The 19,964-nt window shown below is 37.8% G+C and overlaps 1 protein-coding gene and 1 non-coding gene across 2 annotated transcripts in view; both read left to right on the plus strand.

The window, feature by feature from the left end:
* The window catches only part of ATP8B4 (ATPase phospholipid transporting 8B4 (putative)), a 152,934-nt gene that overhangs the window by 124,095 nt on the left and 8,875 nt on the right, over positions 1 to 19,964 (plus strand). Inside the window, exons 15-24 of the mRNA XM_075273372.1 lie at positions 1,691 to 1,734; positions 5,039 to 5,204; positions 8,125 to 8,313; positions 12,279 to 12,394; positions 13,569 to 13,733; positions 14,921 to 15,032; positions 16,479 to 16,584; positions 16,679 to 16,826; positions 18,758 to 18,941; positions 19,241 to 19,464. Coding sequence (XP_075129473.1) covers positions 1,691 to 1,734; positions 5,039 to 5,204; positions 8,125 to 8,313; positions 12,279 to 12,394; positions 13,569 to 13,733; positions 14,921 to 15,032; positions 16,479 to 16,584; positions 16,679 to 16,826; positions 18,758 to 18,941; positions 19,241 to 19,464 — 1,454 coding nt within the window. The remainder of the gene's footprint in view (positions 1 to 1,690; positions 1,735 to 5,038; positions 5,205 to 8,124; positions 8,314 to 12,278; positions 12,395 to 13,568; positions 13,734 to 14,920; positions 15,033 to 16,478; positions 16,585 to 16,678; positions 16,827 to 18,757; positions 18,942 to 19,240; positions 19,465 to 19,964) is intronic.
* Positions 16,893 to 16,999, plus strand: LOC142205361 (U6 spliceosomal RNA). The gene has a single exon (XR_012716373.1). It is a non-coding gene; the product is annotated as a U6 spliceosomal RNA (small nuclear RNA).

Genomic DNA, 19,964 nt, shown 5'->3' on the forward strand with positions numbered 1-19,964 from the left:
TTTGTGTGTACAAGATCTGTGGGCTGCCCTCAAAGCTGACCCCTAAGGAAATGTATTTTTTTTTTCTTTCCCTCGAAGGACCTCCTAATTAGAAAAGATAATCAAGTAATTGACTCCAGCATTGCCTTTTTATCAGACATAGGGGCACCTACTCTACATGTTATTCCTTTTGTACAATAAAGATCTTTAAACTTCCTGGATCCAAGTAAGATTTGGAAATAATGGGAAGAACTTGTTGACAGGTGCTTAAAGGGGTGTTCCCATGAACATAATCATATCTATATTTGTAGATAATTAAAAGTGAAACATTATTGCAATTATAAGTAATTAAAAATTCTGCAGAGTTTAAAAGATTTTCTCTAAATATCTCATGGTCACAAGTTGCTGTCTTGATCGGTTGTCAATGGATATGAAAACAAATGCAGAAAGTTTCTGTGGTCTGGGACAGGAACCAAGCCGTGATTTTCTTATTGTAACAGGATTATCAGGCAGGAACACTACATGTACGAGAAGATATTCTGGCCACAATAAGGAAATCATAGCTGATTTTCTGATCTTACAAAGTTTTTGCATTCGTGGTTGCATCCAATGGCCACCGATCAAGACAACAACTTGTCACTAGAGTTGAGCAAGTACTGTTCGGATCAGCCGATCCGAACAGCACACACACATTGAAATCAATGCACGCAGCCGGCACGCGGGGGGTTAAGCGGCCGGCTGCCGTCAAATCAGAAGCACCAGGTACTTCCATTCATTTCAATGCGTGCGTGCTGTTCGGATCGGCTGATCCGAACAGTACTCGCTCATCTCTACTTGTCACCACTAGATATTTCAAGAAAATCTTTAAAATTCTGTAAAATGTTTAATTACTTAGATTTACAAAAATGTTTAACTTTTAATTACCTACAAATTTAAAAAATGTTGTTTTTTTTTTCCCCCGTGGGAATACCACTTTAATGCTAAGGTCACACGTAGTGAAATGCAGTTAAAAAATGCTGCATAAAAATGCTTGGTCCACATCTACATCCTTCATTTGAACAACGGAGAGCTGAATCACTAAAACAGCAATTACCTGCGTACCTTATAAACTATAATGGGGTCCATTAGGTGTCTTCTGTTTTTATACTGTAACCGGCGGAGAAAAGTCATTCGTGTCGGACTTTTCTCTCTGCAGATTTCCAGCATATTCTGCGGTGGATCTCCATCGCTGATGTGAACCTAACCTAATCATTTTACCTGAGATATGGTCTGTGAGCTCGATACCAGCGATTCCTATAGTGAAGGACACTAGAGTTTTTTCAGAGCTATGTTCCTGATGCTTTGTTCACGGATTTCCGAATCCCTCAAACTAATGCTGATGGGAAAACCAAAAATTTGAATGGAAATTTATTATTATTTTCTAATTTCTATGGTGTTGGGGTTTAATTATTTTAAATCACAAAGATACATTAATGTTTAAATTTGGTGTGTCCCACTGGCATTCTGCTAAGTAATTCTGTTGTATGTCTATTTGAAGACCATCTACTATTTAGCCTAAAATGTTCAGTTATTTGTTTAGTTTTCTTTGACTAATATGTCTATCTTTTCTCAGCTTTAAAAAGACTAAATCCACTGTACATTTTATTGAGCATGTTTCTTTGAACACACAGAACATGAGTAGGTGTTGAGTCTTATGATTTTGTTTTTCTAGGTGAGGTGCGTGATGAACTGGGCCGTAAAGTGGAAATTACGGAGGTATTGGCAATTTTTTTTATTATTTTACTGAATAATTGTTGTTTGTCATTTGTGCTTTTTTATATTACACATTGGAAAACATATAAAGCTGTATACCATCTACCTGTAGGTGTATATTCATAATTGTTTCAATCAGTCTGTTGCACTTGTTTTCAGGCTGCAATCTTCAGTATGTTATGCATTTATAGACCCCCTAATAATCAGCTTGAAACATACACGTTGTTTTAGGCCTTATTCACATGATTGTGAAGCTTTTCATGGGCTAAACAATCATGAAAAATTGTTCTAGTTTTGGCCTTATTCACATGACAGTGGAAAATGGCCATATGGTGTCTTTTTTTTTTTTTTTTTTTTTTTTAACCCCTTCCCGCCGATGGCATTTTTTGATTTTCGTTTTTCGTTTTTGACTCCCCTCCTTCTAAACCCCATAACTTTTTTATTTTTCCGCTCCCAGAGTCATATGAGGTCTTAATTTTTGCGGGACAATTTTTTCTTCATGATGCCACCATTAATTATTCTATATAATGTACTGGGAAGCAGGAAAAAAATTCAGAATGGGGTGGATTTGAAGAAAAAATGCATTTCTGCGACTTTCTTATGGGCTTTGGTTTTACGGCGTTCACTGTGCAGCCAAAATGACATGTCCCCTATATTCTGTGTTTCGGTACGGTTCCAGGGATACCAAATTTATATGGTTTTATTTACATTTTGACCCCTAAAAAAAATTCCAAAACGGTGTTAAAAATTTTTTTTTCTAAAAGTCGCCATATTCCGACGGCCGTAACTTTTTTATACATAGGTGTACGGGGATGCATAGGGCGTCTTTTTTGCGGGGCCGGGTGTACTTTTTAGTTATACCATTTTCGGGAAATGTTATTGCTTTGATCACTTTTTATTCAAATTTTTATCAGAATTAAAACAGTGAAAAAACGGCAGTTTGGCGCTTTTGACTATTTTTCCTGCTACGGCGTTTACCGAACAGGAAAAATATTTTTATAGATTTGTAGAGCGGGCGATTTCGGACGCGGGGATACCTAACATGTATATGTTTCACAGTTTTTAACTACTTTTATATTTGTTCTAGGGAAAGGGGGGTGATTTGAACTTTTAATACTTTTTATATTTTTTTTATATTTTTTTTTACTTTTTTTTTTTTTTTTTTTTTGCATTTATTAGACCCCCTAGGGGTGTTGAACCCCAGGGGGTCTGATCACTAATGCAATGCATTACAATGCTAATGCATTGCAATGCATTGCAAAAAAGCATCATCTCTTTTGCAGGCTGTATACACCAGCCTGCAAAAGAGAGAATTTGCAGACCGGCTGGGAGCCTTTAACAAGGCTCGCGGCTGTCACTGCAACATGACGTCGGCCCTGGAGCATGCTCCAGGAGCCGGCGATCCTTGCCAAAATGGCGGCGCCCATGCGCCGCTGGGAAAATGGCGCCTCCGGCGCCTTTGACAGCAGCGCCGGAGGGGTTAATGCCTCCGATCGGTCCGGGGACCGATCGGAGGCATTAGAGCCGGTTGTCTACTGCTTAAAGCAGTAGACACCCGGCGGCTATGACGGCCGCCCGGCTCCCGGGCGGTCGCCATAGTTACAGACCTGTCACGCGCCGTACTATTACGGCGCATGTCGGGAAGGGGTTAAATGACCATTACAGAGCCATTTTAAAACCTCTGAAGTGTATCCATTTTTGTAATTTTTTTTTTTAACTAGATTTTTATTTCTGGCCATCAAAGAAGTGGTCATTTTTCATTGTCACGTAAATAAACCATTATATTTTTTTTAATGTGTCTTTCTCAGGGCTCGTTCACATCTGCGCCCGGGAGTCCGTTTTGCAGGTTTCCGTTTCCTGTACAAAACAGAGCAGGAGACGGAAAGCTGCAGAACTCTTTCAAACCACGGTTTTGCCATGGAGAGCATAAAACGCTCACCGGTGCTCACGGCCGGACTCGGCATGACAGGTTTCCGTCTTCTGCATGCAGAAGACGGAAACCTGAGAACGGACTGCTGAACACTAGTGTAAACCCAGCGTCAGTAATACATGCTGGATGTGAGGTTTGTTCGTCCAGGTTGCTGATGCCTTCACTAGTCTTTGAGTATCAACACAGCTTTATTCGTATGCTAATTTTTTTATTCTATAACCTTTGAGAGATCTTAATATCGAGTGAGTGATTTTCCCCTCCCCATGTCCTTTTTGTCACTTTATACATACCGAGCCCATTTGGGAATACCCCTTTAACTTGATGAAGGTGTTTCACAGACTCTACAGCTGCAAAATTGCACAAATTGTAATAAAGACTGTTTAGAAAGTTGATTCATTTTGTATTTATTATGCAGGTTAATAGTACAAACAGTAGTGCAATGGTGCTGATAACTTGTAATACAGTGTTTATGGCTAGGAAAAACCATTGAGATTGCAGACATCTTATTTCTTATAATGTAATTCTTACTGTTGAATAAATCATTCAAGGAAATTGATTACTAAACATTTTTATGTAGGTACAGACAATACCACATGTATTCCCTCAAAAAGGGCACCAACATAGAACTTCTGATAAGAGCCTTGTAAGAGGTGTGGAACTGGAATAAGATTAATTGTAAGGTAGCAGCACTATAATATCAAGGAAAAGACATATTCTTTTTTTATGTAGATTGTGAGCCCCATCTGGAGCCATATAGGGCTCAGAATATACATTTTTCCTAATAAGTATGCCTTTGGAGTATGAGAGGAAATCCATGCAAACACAGGGAGAACATACAAACTCCTTGCAGATGTTTGTCCTTGGCAGGATTCAAACCCAGGACTCCAGTGCTGCAAGGCTGCAGTGCTAACCACTGAACCACCATGTTGCCCCAGGAAAAGACATATTCTATGTCTCGAGGTGTGGCTGCTGGATATCTGTGAATATATGCAATAAAAAGACTCATTAGTCATAAAAAATATGACCATAATATGTTGATTTGCAAGCACAGCTGCTTTATCTAAACTTGGGTTTAGATTATAACACTTGATTCTCATGAGAACTCTGTGACATTTTGGGTCAGTGACTGTTCAAGCAAGGGGCAATCCAGAGCACAGTCACTAAAGATAAATAGGGATTAACTTCTCTTCTGGCAGTCGTACATTTTGCTGTCCACACTTATGAATTATGATTGTGGCATGGTATTGGATCGTATACAGTTTCCTCCACATTTTCTTATTCCTTGGAGATTAATATCCAGTGTGTTTATTTCCAAAATTTCATCAGAATTTACTGGAATGTAATTGTGTTCGTTTTGTTCATGTCTTTATTTTCCAGAAAACTGCTCCAGTGGACTTTTCCTTCAACCCTCTTGCTGACAGCAAGTTTCAGTTCTATGATCACAGTCTAATCGAGGCTATAAAGCTAGAAGAGCACCATGTGCAAGAGTTTTTCCGACTGCTCTCCTTATGTCACACAGTTATGTCTGAGGAGAAGAATGCAGGTTTGTATTTCTCACCATCACCAGTGGAATCAGTACTAGTATCTGGATCCAAGAATGTCACCATAAAGCGATGTCAAGCTCTTGGAATCATCCAGTCTACAGTGCCATGTCCTTTCATCAGAATTTTACTGTAATATTTTATTTCCCAACCCAATCAAAGTTATTGGCTCCGTTTCTTGCACTTAGTGTTCCTTAGAGAAAAAAAACGATTATTTAATGATCCCTAAGTTTGGTTTCAACATTTTCCTTGGCAAGTCTTTATTGTCAGTGTAAATGATGTGATAATGGTCAATTTTTGTTTCTTAGAACTGAAGAATTTATTAGCTAGACATGGTTCTGTAGAGGGTAAAGAAACAATAGACATCCAACTGCAGGGAGCAGGAGTCATTGTAGTCTAGCACAACGTTCATGAGTGGTGGACCAGACACCACTGCTATGAGATATGAGAATGTTTGTAGACCGCAATATGGGGATATAGCAGGAAGAGAAAGCGTGGGTGGGTACTCACCGATGGTGAAGGTGTCTCAAGCGAAAAACATTGAATAGATGCCCAGTAAATAGAGAATGTAGTCCAGAGTTCTACCTGATACGTTGCCCGTCTGCCCAGGTGGTGTAGCAGAAGATGCCTTGAAATGCAAGCTATGGAGCAAAACTCCACTTGGCACACAGCCGCTTACAGTGTGTTGCAAATAAATGCTTACTGTGTTTCAAGTGTTAAAATGGCAAAACCTCCAGGTGTGAACACCCCTGTTCAATACAGTAAGTACTTATTTGTAACCTATTGCAGGCAACCATGTGCCAAGCAGAGTTTTGCGACTTAGTCTGCATTGGAAGGTATCTTCGTATTTCGTATCTAATGAATGTTTGTAGTACTTTCATATAAATAAGATATATATCGCTGTCAGTGACAGTGTTTTTTAGTAATGTAAACCACGTAAAAAGTTTGCACATTGTATTTGTTTTAATTTTTAAACCTGAAAACCTTACAATACTCCAGAGTACATTCACATACATATGGTTATACCAGTACACGTTAATATGGTTAGTACAGCGTAAGAAGAGAGTGGAGAGTATGTAGGAACCATTACCTCATGACTGATCAGGCGAATGGCTAAGCTTTTTAAGCCACAAATCTGGCACTAAGCCCTGCATAAATATACCCCACTGTGCCTTATAGACTTTTATTAAACTGCATGGACAACACATTGCTGTCAGAATTATGTATACATTCTTATTCTGCATAACTTTTCTATTTTTGTTCACTTCTAAATACCAGTGTAATGGGTACCATACATCAGATAACTTAAGGCACTTCCGTTTTTGTTAATTGTATGTTGCAATGAAGTGTAGGCTTAGCAGACATAAGGGTTAACCAGAATCCAGAATTCACTGTCCGTGAGTCTTCGCTATGTATTGTACCATACAGGAGTTATGCTGAAATTGCTCCCAGTATTTATAATTTAGCTACCTCGTGGCTTTTAGGTTAGACACGTGTTTGCAGTTCTGGAATTTTCAGAATTGCTGTGACTCATTTCTGATACCATTGAAATTGCTCATGATGTGTATGTTTATGAATGGGTCCCACACATCTTCCCGTGACCTTTTTCACTGGCATTTATTTGACCAAAAAAGGATGTTTTCCAAACGTTTATAGATATTGCAAAACTTAAATGTTTAGTTTCCTTCCCGTTTAAGGTTGATCCTTATAATTTTATTAGTCATATAGAACAAACGCACGCATGTTACGAGATTCCCCTATGTAAACCACAGTTCTCTTTGGCTTAGATCATGGATTTTTTCAGTAGTTGTTCATTTAGATTTTATTTTTACAAGTACATTTTTTTTTCAAGTAGAAGATAGTTTGATTTACACGCGCTTATTAGAGATGAGCGAGTACTGTTCAGATCAGCCGATCCGAACAGCACGCTCCATAGAAATGAATGGATGCACCTGGTACTACCGCTTTCACGGCGGCCGGCCGCTTAACCCTCCACGTGCCGGCTACGTCCATTCATTTCTATGCGAGCGTGCTGTTCGGATCGGCTGATCCGAACAGTACTCGCTCATCTCTAGTGCTTATGTTTTATCAACTTTTTTTTACATGAGATTCATGCTTTTACCTGTATTTTTGATTTCATATAACACTTTTAAGCTAAAACCGCACATTATGAAAATGCAGTGTGCCATGTGGAACTGCTGTGGCAAAAACCACTATGTTTTACAGTGCCTGCAAAGTGAATGTGGACTCCCCAAATGGATTATCAAATGCAAATGTGAACAAGGGGTTAGGCAGCATTAATAAATCTGCCCCAATGTATTCTCTTATGTTGAATGCCTTTTCTATGGGAAAGTTTTAGGATTCTTTCACACAGTTGTATTTTTAAATGCACAAAAAAAATGCATAGTACTATGCCCGCATTAAAAAACGAAATGCATCATGCATTTTTGTTTGGTGTTTTGATTGTTATTTGTATCATAGTTTTTCCGGAATACGTGCGTATCACATTGAAAGCAATAGGTAAAAAAGCCTCCCATTGATTTCAATGGGGAGTGCGCGTAAGCCGGCACCCATAGAGATCAATGGGATTTGTTTTAACGCCGCTCACTCTGAACGAGTTTTACGTTCAGAATTAGCGGAGCGTTTACTCCGTGTGAAGTCTCCCTAAAGCTTTTTTAGTCATATGAAAGAGTCTGTGGGAAAAACAAAATAAAAAGCGAATTGCATTTAGTGCACTTTATATTGCGCTATAAAGTTAAAGTAACATCTGGCAACACAAAAAAGCAAAACATAAACATGCTTAAAAACTCCATATATTTTGACACTGTGTATGAGAACAGTCCAAGGAATATTTTATTCTAATCAGCTAATCCTTTATCTTTCTTGGGTTTTTTTTTTTTTTTTAAATTTATTACTGCGCAGGGGAACTTCTTTATCAAGTTCAGTCCCCAGATGAAGGAGCATTGGTCACTGCAGCAAGGAATTTCGGCTTCATATTTAAATCTCGTACACCAGAGACTATCACTGTTCAGGAAATGGGAAGAATCGTAACATACCAGCTGTTAGCCATATTAGATTTCAACAATGTCAGAAAAAGAATGTCTGTCATAGGTAATGTATTTTTCTATAATGTGCTGAAGGCTGAGACCCCACAGTGCTGAGACACAGCTTTTTTGTTGTTGCAGATTTTGCTGCGATTTTTTGAGCCAAAGCCAAGAATGGCTACAAAAGGAATGGGAAATAGGTATAAAACTATACTACTACCTGGCTTTGCCTCAAAAAACGAGAGCAAAATCTGCAACAAAAAAGCTGTGTTTCTGCAATGTGGGGCCTCAGCCTAATTGTATAGTAGACACCACTAGTTAAGCAGATAAAAGAAGATACTTGTCTATTTCTTCTTGTCACATACTGTCACATATAAGATGGGGGGTGGGGATTTCAGGCTCATCTAAATGAAATATTAAAATTAACTGTGTAAACATGGTTACATCTAAAAACAGTTTTCAGCTGTTTCAGTGCGTTTATTGCTATTTGGTTTCATAGCTGTGTTTCATTAACGTAAGCAAGAAATATAGTTTCCCTTATTATTTGTCAGTATACAGAATTTATTGCATGATTCTGATACAGACAGCCTGCACAAAACCCAACGATAATCTCCTGATCAGTTTGTTCTTTGGCTGCTGAGTACCAAGAATTGACATGGTTTGACAGGTCATACCATGAAATCACCTGCTCCAGCAAGTTATCTTACAATTTGACACAAGACCATGAAGCCAATGAGAGAGAAAGAGTTGAGCTTTTATTTTATATCTTCAGAGTCCAAGGACAGGAGTAGATAAACTCAGCTTCTCAATTCCCCTTTTTTTATTTTGTGCATTTTGGGGGGAGATTTAATATTCATTTACATCATTTTTCTGGTGTAAGGAAGAACGGAGAGAGAAAGTTGGGGGAGGGGGGGGAGTCAGGTAAGAGGGAACTTGTGTGGAAGCTACATATCAGGGAGCTGCAGCAAACAAATGCAGAAGACGCCAGGAGCTCCCAGAGACACCCAGAAATCACTCAAAAGGCTGCTAAAAGTATTTGGGTGCATTTATTAACCCATTAATAGCACTAACAGACCTTTTTTAAATAAAAAAAAAATTGCCTGGAAAAACCCTTTAATTAAAATAGTTATATGATTTTGAAGTTGGAAGCGATAATTTTTTCCAACTCTGATTTCACAACTAGCCCCGATTTTCCCCTCACGACTCCACCTCTCCAGCTTTGGCTGTCCAAAAAAAATATGACAATTTCTATCTTACAAATATAGTTTAATGCTAAAAAGTTTAGAAACTTTTAACATTAAATTTAAGTAAAAAATTTTTTAAATGTAATTATTAAATCTTAATTATTAAATAATGTATGGCTGGGGCCCCACGTTGCGAAAATAGCACGGTTTTGGCTGCAGCGGAAATGCTGCAACAAAATAACGCTGTTTAACTGTACCTGCAAAGTGGATGGGTTTCTGGCTAATCCCATCCACACATTGCAGAAAAATATTTGCAGCTGAAAATCGTAGCACGTCAATTAGACCTAAGGACGCGTTTTCTGTATAGGTATAACAGGGGCAGAAAGTCCGCAGAGGAAAATTCTGTAGACTTTCTTTTTATTGTTGAACATTGTGTAGACTTTCTGTGAAAATTCTGCAAAAAAACAAAATAACGTAATGCATTTCCGCCTTCTGCAGCATTTTTTTTGCTACGGCTCGCTATATGGGGCCTTAGCCTAAACTGGCTATTGCCATTTGATAATGAAGGCCAAAAGAGATGCGTTTGCATTTTGATTTCTCTGTATGTTATTGGTTGTTTTCCATAGGATTCCTTTTAAACCTATTAACATGGTGAATTAAATAAACAGTTAAACAAAAAATCTAATTTCTTCTACTACTTTATTTCCCCCAAAGAACAGAGCACAGTAACGTGTACTTTTGGCTCATCCGCTGTAAACCCTACAAAATTGCGTGGGACCTCTCAGCCGTAGCCAAGTTTAATGTCTGCCCATCTGGCAGAAAATATTTTGCCATCATTTGAATAGGCAGGAACTACATTGTGTTCTGTGAGATAAAAATTCCAAACTGATCAAAATCAGATCTTTTTTACTGAAAAAAAACAAAACTTTAGCAAATGCATATTCTCTTTGATTTCTGTCTCCATAAGATTTTGTCTTGCTTTCTTCCTAGAACTGTGAAAGTCTTCTTTGGCTTGCTCTCACATTTAATCCATCTTCTTCTCCCTGCCTGTACCTCTCACACTTCTGGCTGAATATTCTCCTCCAGTCTGTCTCTGTCTCCAAACCTTTCCTTTCTAGAAGACATTTTAGTTAATTTGATACCGCAGACAGTTTGATATCATCAAATTGATCCGGTGTATGCTTAATCATAATGGCAGAAACAGAACTGTGGACCGGCGCTAATCTTTAGTGTGCAGAGTGTTCCATTTGTAAGTTAAACAACCCGAACCGTACCGGATCCAGCGTCATGCAAAGTCCATTGCTTTGTGGTTTCGTAAAAGTACAGTCTGTAATATTCGTGGTAATAGAAAAGATGCCACAGCATTCACCATCTGTAGACAATCATTCACATATATATCACGCTGTCCACTCTGTGAATAATTAAGTTTGTCTGCAGATTGGGAGAGCCTTGGGATCACAAATATTGCAGATAATTTCAAAATATTTAGCGTAAAGGGTACATTTTAAAAGTAGTTGCTCCTTCCGACATTATGAGTCCTAATTCTCCCATATTTGTACTTTTCAATTCATTCCTCATTGTGAGCCAGAAAACCCATTACTTATAGATGCTGTTTCTTACAGTTTAGACGATGATGGTTTATATGGGCCACACGGAAAAAAAAAAACCATTCAGCTTCTAAAACACAAATTGGCTGTAAGCTGCGGTTGTCCTTAGAGTTTTCTAACCAAAACCATGAATAGACAAGAGATCTCTGTTATTCATCACAATTCTCTATCCACCCTTTTCGTGTCTGCTAATCCGCATGGAGACAAGTGAGACTAGTTAACATATGTTTACTGGGAATAAGAGGGAATAAGCAGGGTAGAATCTGTAGAAGACAGACAATTCCATCTTATAGTTGGTTTTATATGCATACACTACATTTTCTAGTGATTTACAAATTGAAGCCATTATAAATAACACTTTCTATAGTTGTTAACAATTAAATGGAAATACTCCCTGTAATATAGTTTGTGTCGATATGGAGTTTACAAGCGCATAATAGTTTAATCTGTGCAATTTTTGATGCAGTTGTTTTTTGAGCCAAAGCCTGAAATGGATTCAAAAGAATAGGAGCTATAAAGGAAGGGCTTGTACCTTCCTTTCCTGCTGGAATCACTTTTGGCACTTCCGACTTCTGACTTTCTGCTGTATACACGTCTGGCTTCAGCATACTTTTGGCTGTATGTTTGAAACTACCCTAATGGTTACCTGCTGTTGTTATGAAAATAGGATGCAACAGATACAGCAAAAGCTACTGCATGTTCAAGTAGGCGCTGTCATTCCTACAGACTGCATACATCAGAGAAACATTTTTCTTTTTTCTCTTATCACTTCCCCGCTATCTGTGCTAAACTGACTTTCACTCTGAAAATCTCTGTTACATTTGTGTTGAGATGGACTGTAGGTCGCGTGACACAGAGAGGGAGAATAAGCAGAAACAAGAGCAGTTTATTCCCATTCTGGATCTAAATAGGAGCTTTCTATCAAAACCTACTTTCTATTTTAATCACACCAGCACAGGGCAGTATTTCTCTCATGGTCCTGGGACTGATTCTGAGTTATAGACTATTATGCAGAAGATTCTACTTTACTTACTGTGTGCAGTATTTGGCAGCTAATCTCTACTCTCCAGCTCAGGGAGAACTGCAAACTACAGACAGAACTTGTAGAGGGTAACAGTTCTAATAATTGCATACCATCAACGTTTTTTGTTTTTGCTTGGTTTGCTTGTGCTTATGTTATATAAAACAAATTACATATTTTTTACATGTACAATCAGTAACAATTGTGGGGGTTTTTCCAGTTCGTAACCCAGAAGGACAAATTAAACTTTACTGCAAAGGTGCAGACACTATCCTATATGAGAGGCTTCATGTCAGCAGTGAAGAATTAATGTACATAACTTCAGAACATCTTAATGTGAGTATGTCTTCTGTTAGTAACAGGTGATGGTTGTTTAGTAATTTGTCTGTTGAAACATTGATGTCTGACTGATGTGAGGTTGCTTATGCTGCATTCTTTACATAGTTGGGTTATATACATCTCTAAATAACCCCTTGTAGGCTGTTGTACAAGGCTGTTTCCATCAGCCTAATAGATTTTGAATGGAAAGCAGTACAAATGCTCGGCAGCACCTTTTTGGGTATATCAAACTAGGGTATATGAGTTTAAAGGGATCCTATCATTCGAACACAATTTTTTCTCATTAACTCATCGGAATAGCCTTAAGAAAGGCTATTCTTCTCCTACAATTTGTTGTCTTCTCCGCGCCGCCGTTCGCTTGAAATCCCGTTTTTTTGTCGGTATGCAAATGAGTTCTCTCACAGCACTGGGGGCGAGCGCTGTTTGAGCGCTGCGAACCACCCCCATTGCTGCGAGAGAACTCATTTGCATACCGACAAAAAACTGAATTTCAAGCAAACGGCGGCGCGGAGAAGACAACAAAAGGTAGGAGAAGAATAGCCTTTCTTAAGGCTATTTCTTAAGGTTATTCTGATGTGTTAATGAGAAAAAAATGTGTTCAAATGATAGGATCCCTTTACTTAGTGCTGATTGACAATACATTGACAGCAAATCTAACTGCACATATTTGAAAGGCCTACATATAGGCTGCTGAACGCTGCGTGACAGAGAAGCAGTTGTTGACGTGATGTAAACAGCACATTATCTGTTTACAAGGGTAGATATTATGTTTACACCAAAAAAAAAGCCTTCATACAGTTGCAGGGACAGACAAACAGAAAAAAATTTTATTGGACATTAAAGGGGTTCTATCAAAACTTTCCAAAATCTGTTTGTACAATGTTTGTATTGTGACTACAGCTGGCACACTACACCTCTGTATTGTAATTTATTGATAATACACCCCATTCAATAAAAAGATGTGTAAACCTTCTGTACTGTGAATTCTCAGGGTTTTTTTTTTTTTTTTTTTTTTTAATACTTTTGCATAGTAGAAAAATAAAAGATACCACACATTTTCACCTTTATTTTAATCCTCATTGCTTTCTGTAGATCGTGTAGATCATAAAACTGCAGTGGCCTGTTTAACTATATAGTTATAAAAAATAAAAATAAATCCTTGTTTGTTCAGGAGTTTGCAGGTGAGGGCCTGCGGACATTAGCCCTGGCGTACAAAGATCTCAGTGAAGATTACTTCAGGTGGTGGCTGAAGATCCATCATGAGGCCAGCACTGCTCTGGACAACAGAGAGGAGCGGCTAGCAGCTGCATATGAACAAATAGAAAGTGATATGACGGTATGTTATTAATTCACTGCGTTGATTGTTTATGCAGGTTAATGTAAATGAACATGGATAGTTTATATACTAGGTTGATTTAGTTAATGAAAAAATACACATATTCCAAAAACAAGAGCCATAATATAAGCACAGAGCAGTAGGAAGCAATGAGTCACTATGTTGATAGAGAGGGGCTGGGGGTAGACAAAATATCTGAAACACCTATTTATTTAATAACTAGTTGTGGAATAAATGCATGAGGTAGGTTTTAACTTTCTGCCTTCTAGATTTATAGATACATAGCCCTTAGTTATTGCAATAAAAAAGCAATTGCTTTTGAAAACCGATCCCATTTAAGTACTCTGTCCACATTCACACCTATTTTTTTATTGCATCATTGCATAGTAAATGAAAAATTAAGCAACTTTGCAAATAGTCTGCATTAAAAATTATATATATATATATTCTAAAGCTTATATGCAGAGCTATGTCTTCATAGAAAGAGAGAAAAAAACAAAACCCCAGCAGATTGAATCCTGCAGGCAGGTTAGATCAAACTAACCAACTTTTAAAAAGTGCTTTCCGGGAGAAAGTAGAGTGCAGTGCATACTGAATATTGTGGCACTGCATTCTGGGAGATGTCTGGGGACCCATCTGGGAGTCTGTGAAGTCTCCCCACTATACAAGGAGCTTTCCTGATGTATTAGAATCGGCAAATAAGGGTTAGACTGTGGTCAGAATATCATTTTTTTTCTTTGTAGTTTGATTATAGAGACATGATGGTAAAACAATAAAACATGCATTTACTCCATTGTATGACCATGAATCCAATTACTTCACTTATAGGTTGTGACAAATACATATTGCAGGCTTTGTAATGAAAACTCTGCACAGCCGCTGCCACTTTAGACAACTACTACTCTTTATGAACATTTTAGTCGTCTCAGATTACTTTGAAAACTTTGTCACATACTGTAGGGTTGCTGGAATGATCATTTTTATTATGTATTTTCCCTTGTGATGTTTATAATATCTATATCTAATATGCAGATGTTAATAAAATGGCCATTGATTCTGTAATGGATATTCTGGTTTTATGGTGCAATGTTATTAGCATGATAAATGGAAGTGATTGCATGTGTCATTGATCATCTTCATTGAATGCTATTTATAAAACATGGCTGCTATCATGTGATCTGCTTTAGCTACTAGGTGCTACTGCAATAGAGGACAAGCTACAAGAAGGAGTGAATGATACCATCGCTAGTCTCCTACTGGCAAACATTAAGTTGTGGATTCTAACTGGAGATAAGCAGGGTAATGCTTACAATTATATGTATGTACAGCCTCATTGCTTCTAGCATGCTAATAAAAATAACGACTTTCAGCTTCTGACTAGGCATAAGTGATGTTTGTTGGCATTATACATTAGGTAGGAAAAGAAGTTAAATTGTACAAAAATACAAACCTTGTCAGTAGTATATCTTAATATTTGTAAGGGCCGCTATCTCAAATTTCATATGACCATGATCTCATTGTTCCTTTTCTAATTTAAAGAAAATAAATGTTTGCGAAATTGCAGTGTTCTGACAACATGGCATGTTAGCGATATTTACTTTGGAGGGCGACTGTCTATATACAAAAAAAAACCCAAAACATTGGGACTGCTTGATCATGCTCCAAAAAATTGCTGTAAAAGCCATGAAAAATGTTGTCGTTTTTTCTTCGGAAGTCAGAAATTTTGTGCAAAAAATTGAATGAGTTTTTCGAGCATAACTAAACTTTCGGACAGTATTTGTGTCATTAATATATTTTGTAATATACTTTAATAACAAAATTTGTCTCCTTTCTGTGAAATCCTGCATCTCTTTCTTCTTTCTTACTTCTATTCCTACCTCTCACTCAGTAACTGTGTACAGAGGTGCAAAAGTTACAACAACCCTTGGCAACATTTCTATACAGGGCAAAAGGTTACCAAAGTTGCTGCCCATACAGACGCCTGTGGCTGGAACTTATGGGAACGACTGAGTAGTGCTGCTACATATTCTTCCTGTAACTTCTATGAGAATGGGAGCTCCAGAATGGCACATCTAGCTATGCGGTTTCTGTAGGTTCACAGTTACGAAAACAAAATAGCTAGATCTGTTTCTGTATCTCCCATTCTCCTCTATGGGATTTACGGGAACAGCGTAAAACAACAATGTTTGGCTTTTCTCATTATTCCTAATCTGCACTTAGTTTATCACAAGGTCTGATACACATTTGGTTCATCTATAAGTCTAACATATCTATCCTAAAATGTTCCTGAATGTTCTATGCCTTCCTCTTACTGGAGTGAGATTGAGACAATTTTGGTGTCTTCCGAATGTTGCAGTTAATATACAGAAAGCTAGAAAGGCTAACCTTGTACACTTTACCACCCCCTTTTAAAGATTGAGTGGTATAGAAATGTAAAATGTTTATGCAAATAATTTCAAAAGGTGCAAAACTCTACTTCATGACCTTTTAACCCCAGAATTCTGATGTTCAATACCAACATTATTAATAAAAGATGTAGATTAGTTTTAGATGCCCTAGATAGTTTTTAATTGTTTTTAGGAATTAGCATTGCTTTAAGGCTATGGCTCCATGTTGCAAAAAAGCTGTATCATGCATGACCAGCATTGGATTTTAATAAAAATTGCCATATCATTTAATGCATTTGATTGTACACCATGATGTTTAGATAATAGGTTTTTTGTTGTTGTTGTTTTTTTTTTATAGAAACGGCCATGAATATTGGCTACTCATGCCACATGCTTACTGACGACATGAATGATATTTTCATAGTATCTGGCCGTACAGTAACTGAGGTCCGAGAAGAACTAAGGTACTTGGCTTGGATTACTATTACTGTCATACAAACATCAGATGAAATTAACTGATATAAGTGCCAGAATTCACTTTCTATCTATATATCCTAGGAAAGCAAAGGAGGGCACATTTGGACATAGTAGGAGCCTATTCAATGGCCATCAGTTCTCTGAGAAGACAAGCGAAACAAAGCTCGAGTCTGTCTATGAGGAAACTGTAACTGGTGAATATGCCTTAGTCATCAATGGTCATAGTTTGGTAAGTATCTGGGGGGTTTTGTCTTGTACATTATGTCCTCTATGTATGACTAAATAAAAAATTTATGTGCTTGGTTCGGCAGCACATATAATAAAATTGGAACGATATAGAGAAGATTAGCTTGGCTCCTGTGCAAGGATGACATGCAAATTCGTGAAGTGTTCAATATTAAAAAAACAAACAAAAAGAAAAACATTTGCAGTGTATGATCCTATAAAATTCTAAAAAATATTCCTAGAACGTTCTTTGTTAACAGGTTATTGATACCCTTCATATACAGTGTACTCAGTCCTGATTTCAGTTGCATGCATAGCCTTTCTTATTTCTAAATTCAAGAGAACAAACTGACCTTTAAATATTGTAAAAGAGTCTCGATAACCCGTGTATTATGGCTATAATCCCTGCACTGAGATTCCAGTAAATCTAGAGCTCGTCCTCTTGCCAAAAGAAATTTGTTTTCATTAGGGAATGTGTTTCTTGTACTAATATTGGAACGCGATTTAGTGCGGAGAACGGCTTATAATCAAGGATTTCACCCCATCATTATGTTTGACGTAATTCTCCAGTCGATGATAAAATGTTTCAATAATAAGTCGGCTTTAGAGAAGGCAGTAAAATTGGGTTTTTCTCTACAATGTCTCAGTGGATATGTGCAGAGGAACTGTAGATCTTACATAAATTAGATTAGAATATATTTGACTTGATGTATACTTTTCTCATACAAAAAGAAAAACCTGCCAAAGGTGATAGATGACATTGCAAAAACACCACCACTATTCTAAGAGGTTTCCCGGACCTAAGTAGTCATGACCTATGCTTAGGATTGATCATCAGTATCAGATTGGCAGGCAGCCACATCAGTCAGCTGTTTGAAGTGACAGTCCCTGCAGTTTTTCAGGCCAGTGACATCATATTCATTGGCTGCATGGTCTGTTTTCAGCTCCATCCCATTCAAGTGAATGGGGCAATACCAAGCACAACTGCTATATAATGTAGAGCCCTGTGCTTACTAAGCAATGAAGAGGCTATAGCACTTGTCAGAGCAATGCAGCATCCTCACACAGCTGATGGGGGGCTGGGTGCCCAACCCTCAGAAATTTTATACTCAAAACTAGAGATGAGCGAACACTATTCGAAACAGCCGTTTCGAATAGCACGCTCCCATAGAAATGAGTGGAAGTGGCTGGCACGCAGACTTTGCCAGCGGCCAGCTGCTCAACCCCCCACGTGCCGGCTACGTCCATTCATTTCTATGGGAGTGTGCTATTCGAAACGGCTGTTTCGAATAGTGTTCACTCATCTCTACTCATAACCTATCCTAATGGTAAGTCATCAGTATCATAATCCTGAGAAACATCTTAAGGTATATAGGTTTAAGCTGCAATACCAGATATATTTCCAATGGAAAAAGTGGCAGTGTTTCAGGTAGACAATTTTATTTCTAACCTTTTAAAACTCCATCAGTGGTTGCTGAGCCAGTGTTTGGGTCACATTGGTGTCTACTTGCCCATCCTTCTTGTAGTGTATTACACCCAGGTCAGTCTTATGAACCTTGAGATTTTTCAACATCCATACATTATTTTTGTAATGTTGATAATGTATATTTAAAGCAAGTGTCTCAGCTGACTATTCTTCCATATATAAGGGCATCACATTGCAACACTGTACAGCTATGTACTCCTAGTATCCAGTATATTGTAAGCTATGTATGAGTCCACTGTATTCTTTGGTGCACCCTACAAATATCCAAAAAGGAAGTGGAGTTTCTTGAATAGCTCACTAATAAATTATATATAAGAACTATATATTGTTTATATTGTTAATTTGCTTGTTCAAAAAGTTTTACATTGACTGTATTACAAATATTTTCTATGTAGTGTATTACTAGGTACTACCTGCTTTGTTACAGAATTATGTTCTTGTCTTCATAGGCCCATGCCCTGGAAGCAGATATGGAGAAGGAATTTCTGGAGATTGCATGTATGTGCAAGACTGTGATCTGTTGTAGAGTGACTCCTCTTCAGAAAGCCCAAGTGGTTGAATTAGTGAAAAAGTATAAAAAAGCAGTCACTCTGGCCATTGGGGATGGTGCTAATGATATCAGCATGATAAAAAGTAAGCCGACGGCAGCGTAAGATGCATTTGATGTTATTTACTTCTGTTATAGTCCATAGCACATTCAGGGTGTGTGAATATGGTATTCAATACCCCATGCACTTATTAGTGAATCCTGAGAAAACCTGTGTACATGGCCTAAGTGTCTGATGCAGCTTCAGAACATGGAATAAGACATAGCTATAATTTATATCACATAAATTGTCTGAAATTGTGATAACAGAAGATCACAAGTTTATTTAGCTTTCTTCTAAGAGAATCTTATTTCTTAGCCTGTTTTCTCTTTTTGGTGTTTGCAGGTGCTCACATAGGTGTTGGCATCAGCGGACAGGAGGGAATGCAGGCTGTGTTAGCCAGTGATTACTCATTTGCTCAGTTTAGGTACCTACAAAGACTGCTGCTAGTTCATGGGCGCTGGTCATACTTTCGAATGTGTAAATTCCTTTGCTATTTCTTCTATAAAAATTTTGCCTTCACACTAGTGCATTTCTGGTTTGGATTCTTCTGTGGGTTCTCTGCACAGGTGAGTGACAATATTATAGAAAATAACAGAGGTTGAAACTACAAACCGTAATATATAGTATAATGGTAATTTGTATTATTAATATTTATGTATTGCAAATGTTTTTTTGTATTTGCTGAGTTTGCTCTTTGTATTGATTTGTTGTACCCTAGAGCTAATGAAGAAAACATTCATACTCAACTCAAATCAATATCTGCACGGAGGATTTTTTCTTTGCCATTTTTATCTGACAGACCCCATTATAGTCAATGGAGTTCACCTGAGGAGAGCGATGACCTTCTTTCTTGCCCAAGATATTGACCTCTTGGTTTATGAGTAGGGAACCCATATTTATAACATCTACATGTTTTAGTAGGGCTTATCCTAAGCATGACCTCTCTATACAGTTTGTCCCAGAATTGTCAATGACCTATCCTAAAGATAGTTCATTCGTATATTTGGCCCAGAAACCCCGTTTTTTTGAGCCAAAGCCAAGAGTGGCTACAAAAGGAATGGGAAAT

This window comes from Leptodactylus fuscus, chromosome 5, assembly GCF_031893055.1.
Source record: "Leptodactylus fuscus isolate aLepFus1 chromosome 5, aLepFus1.hap2, whole genome shotgun sequence".
Taxonomy (NCBI): Eukaryota; Metazoa; Chordata; class Amphibia; order Anura; family Leptodactylidae; genus Leptodactylus; species Leptodactylus fuscus.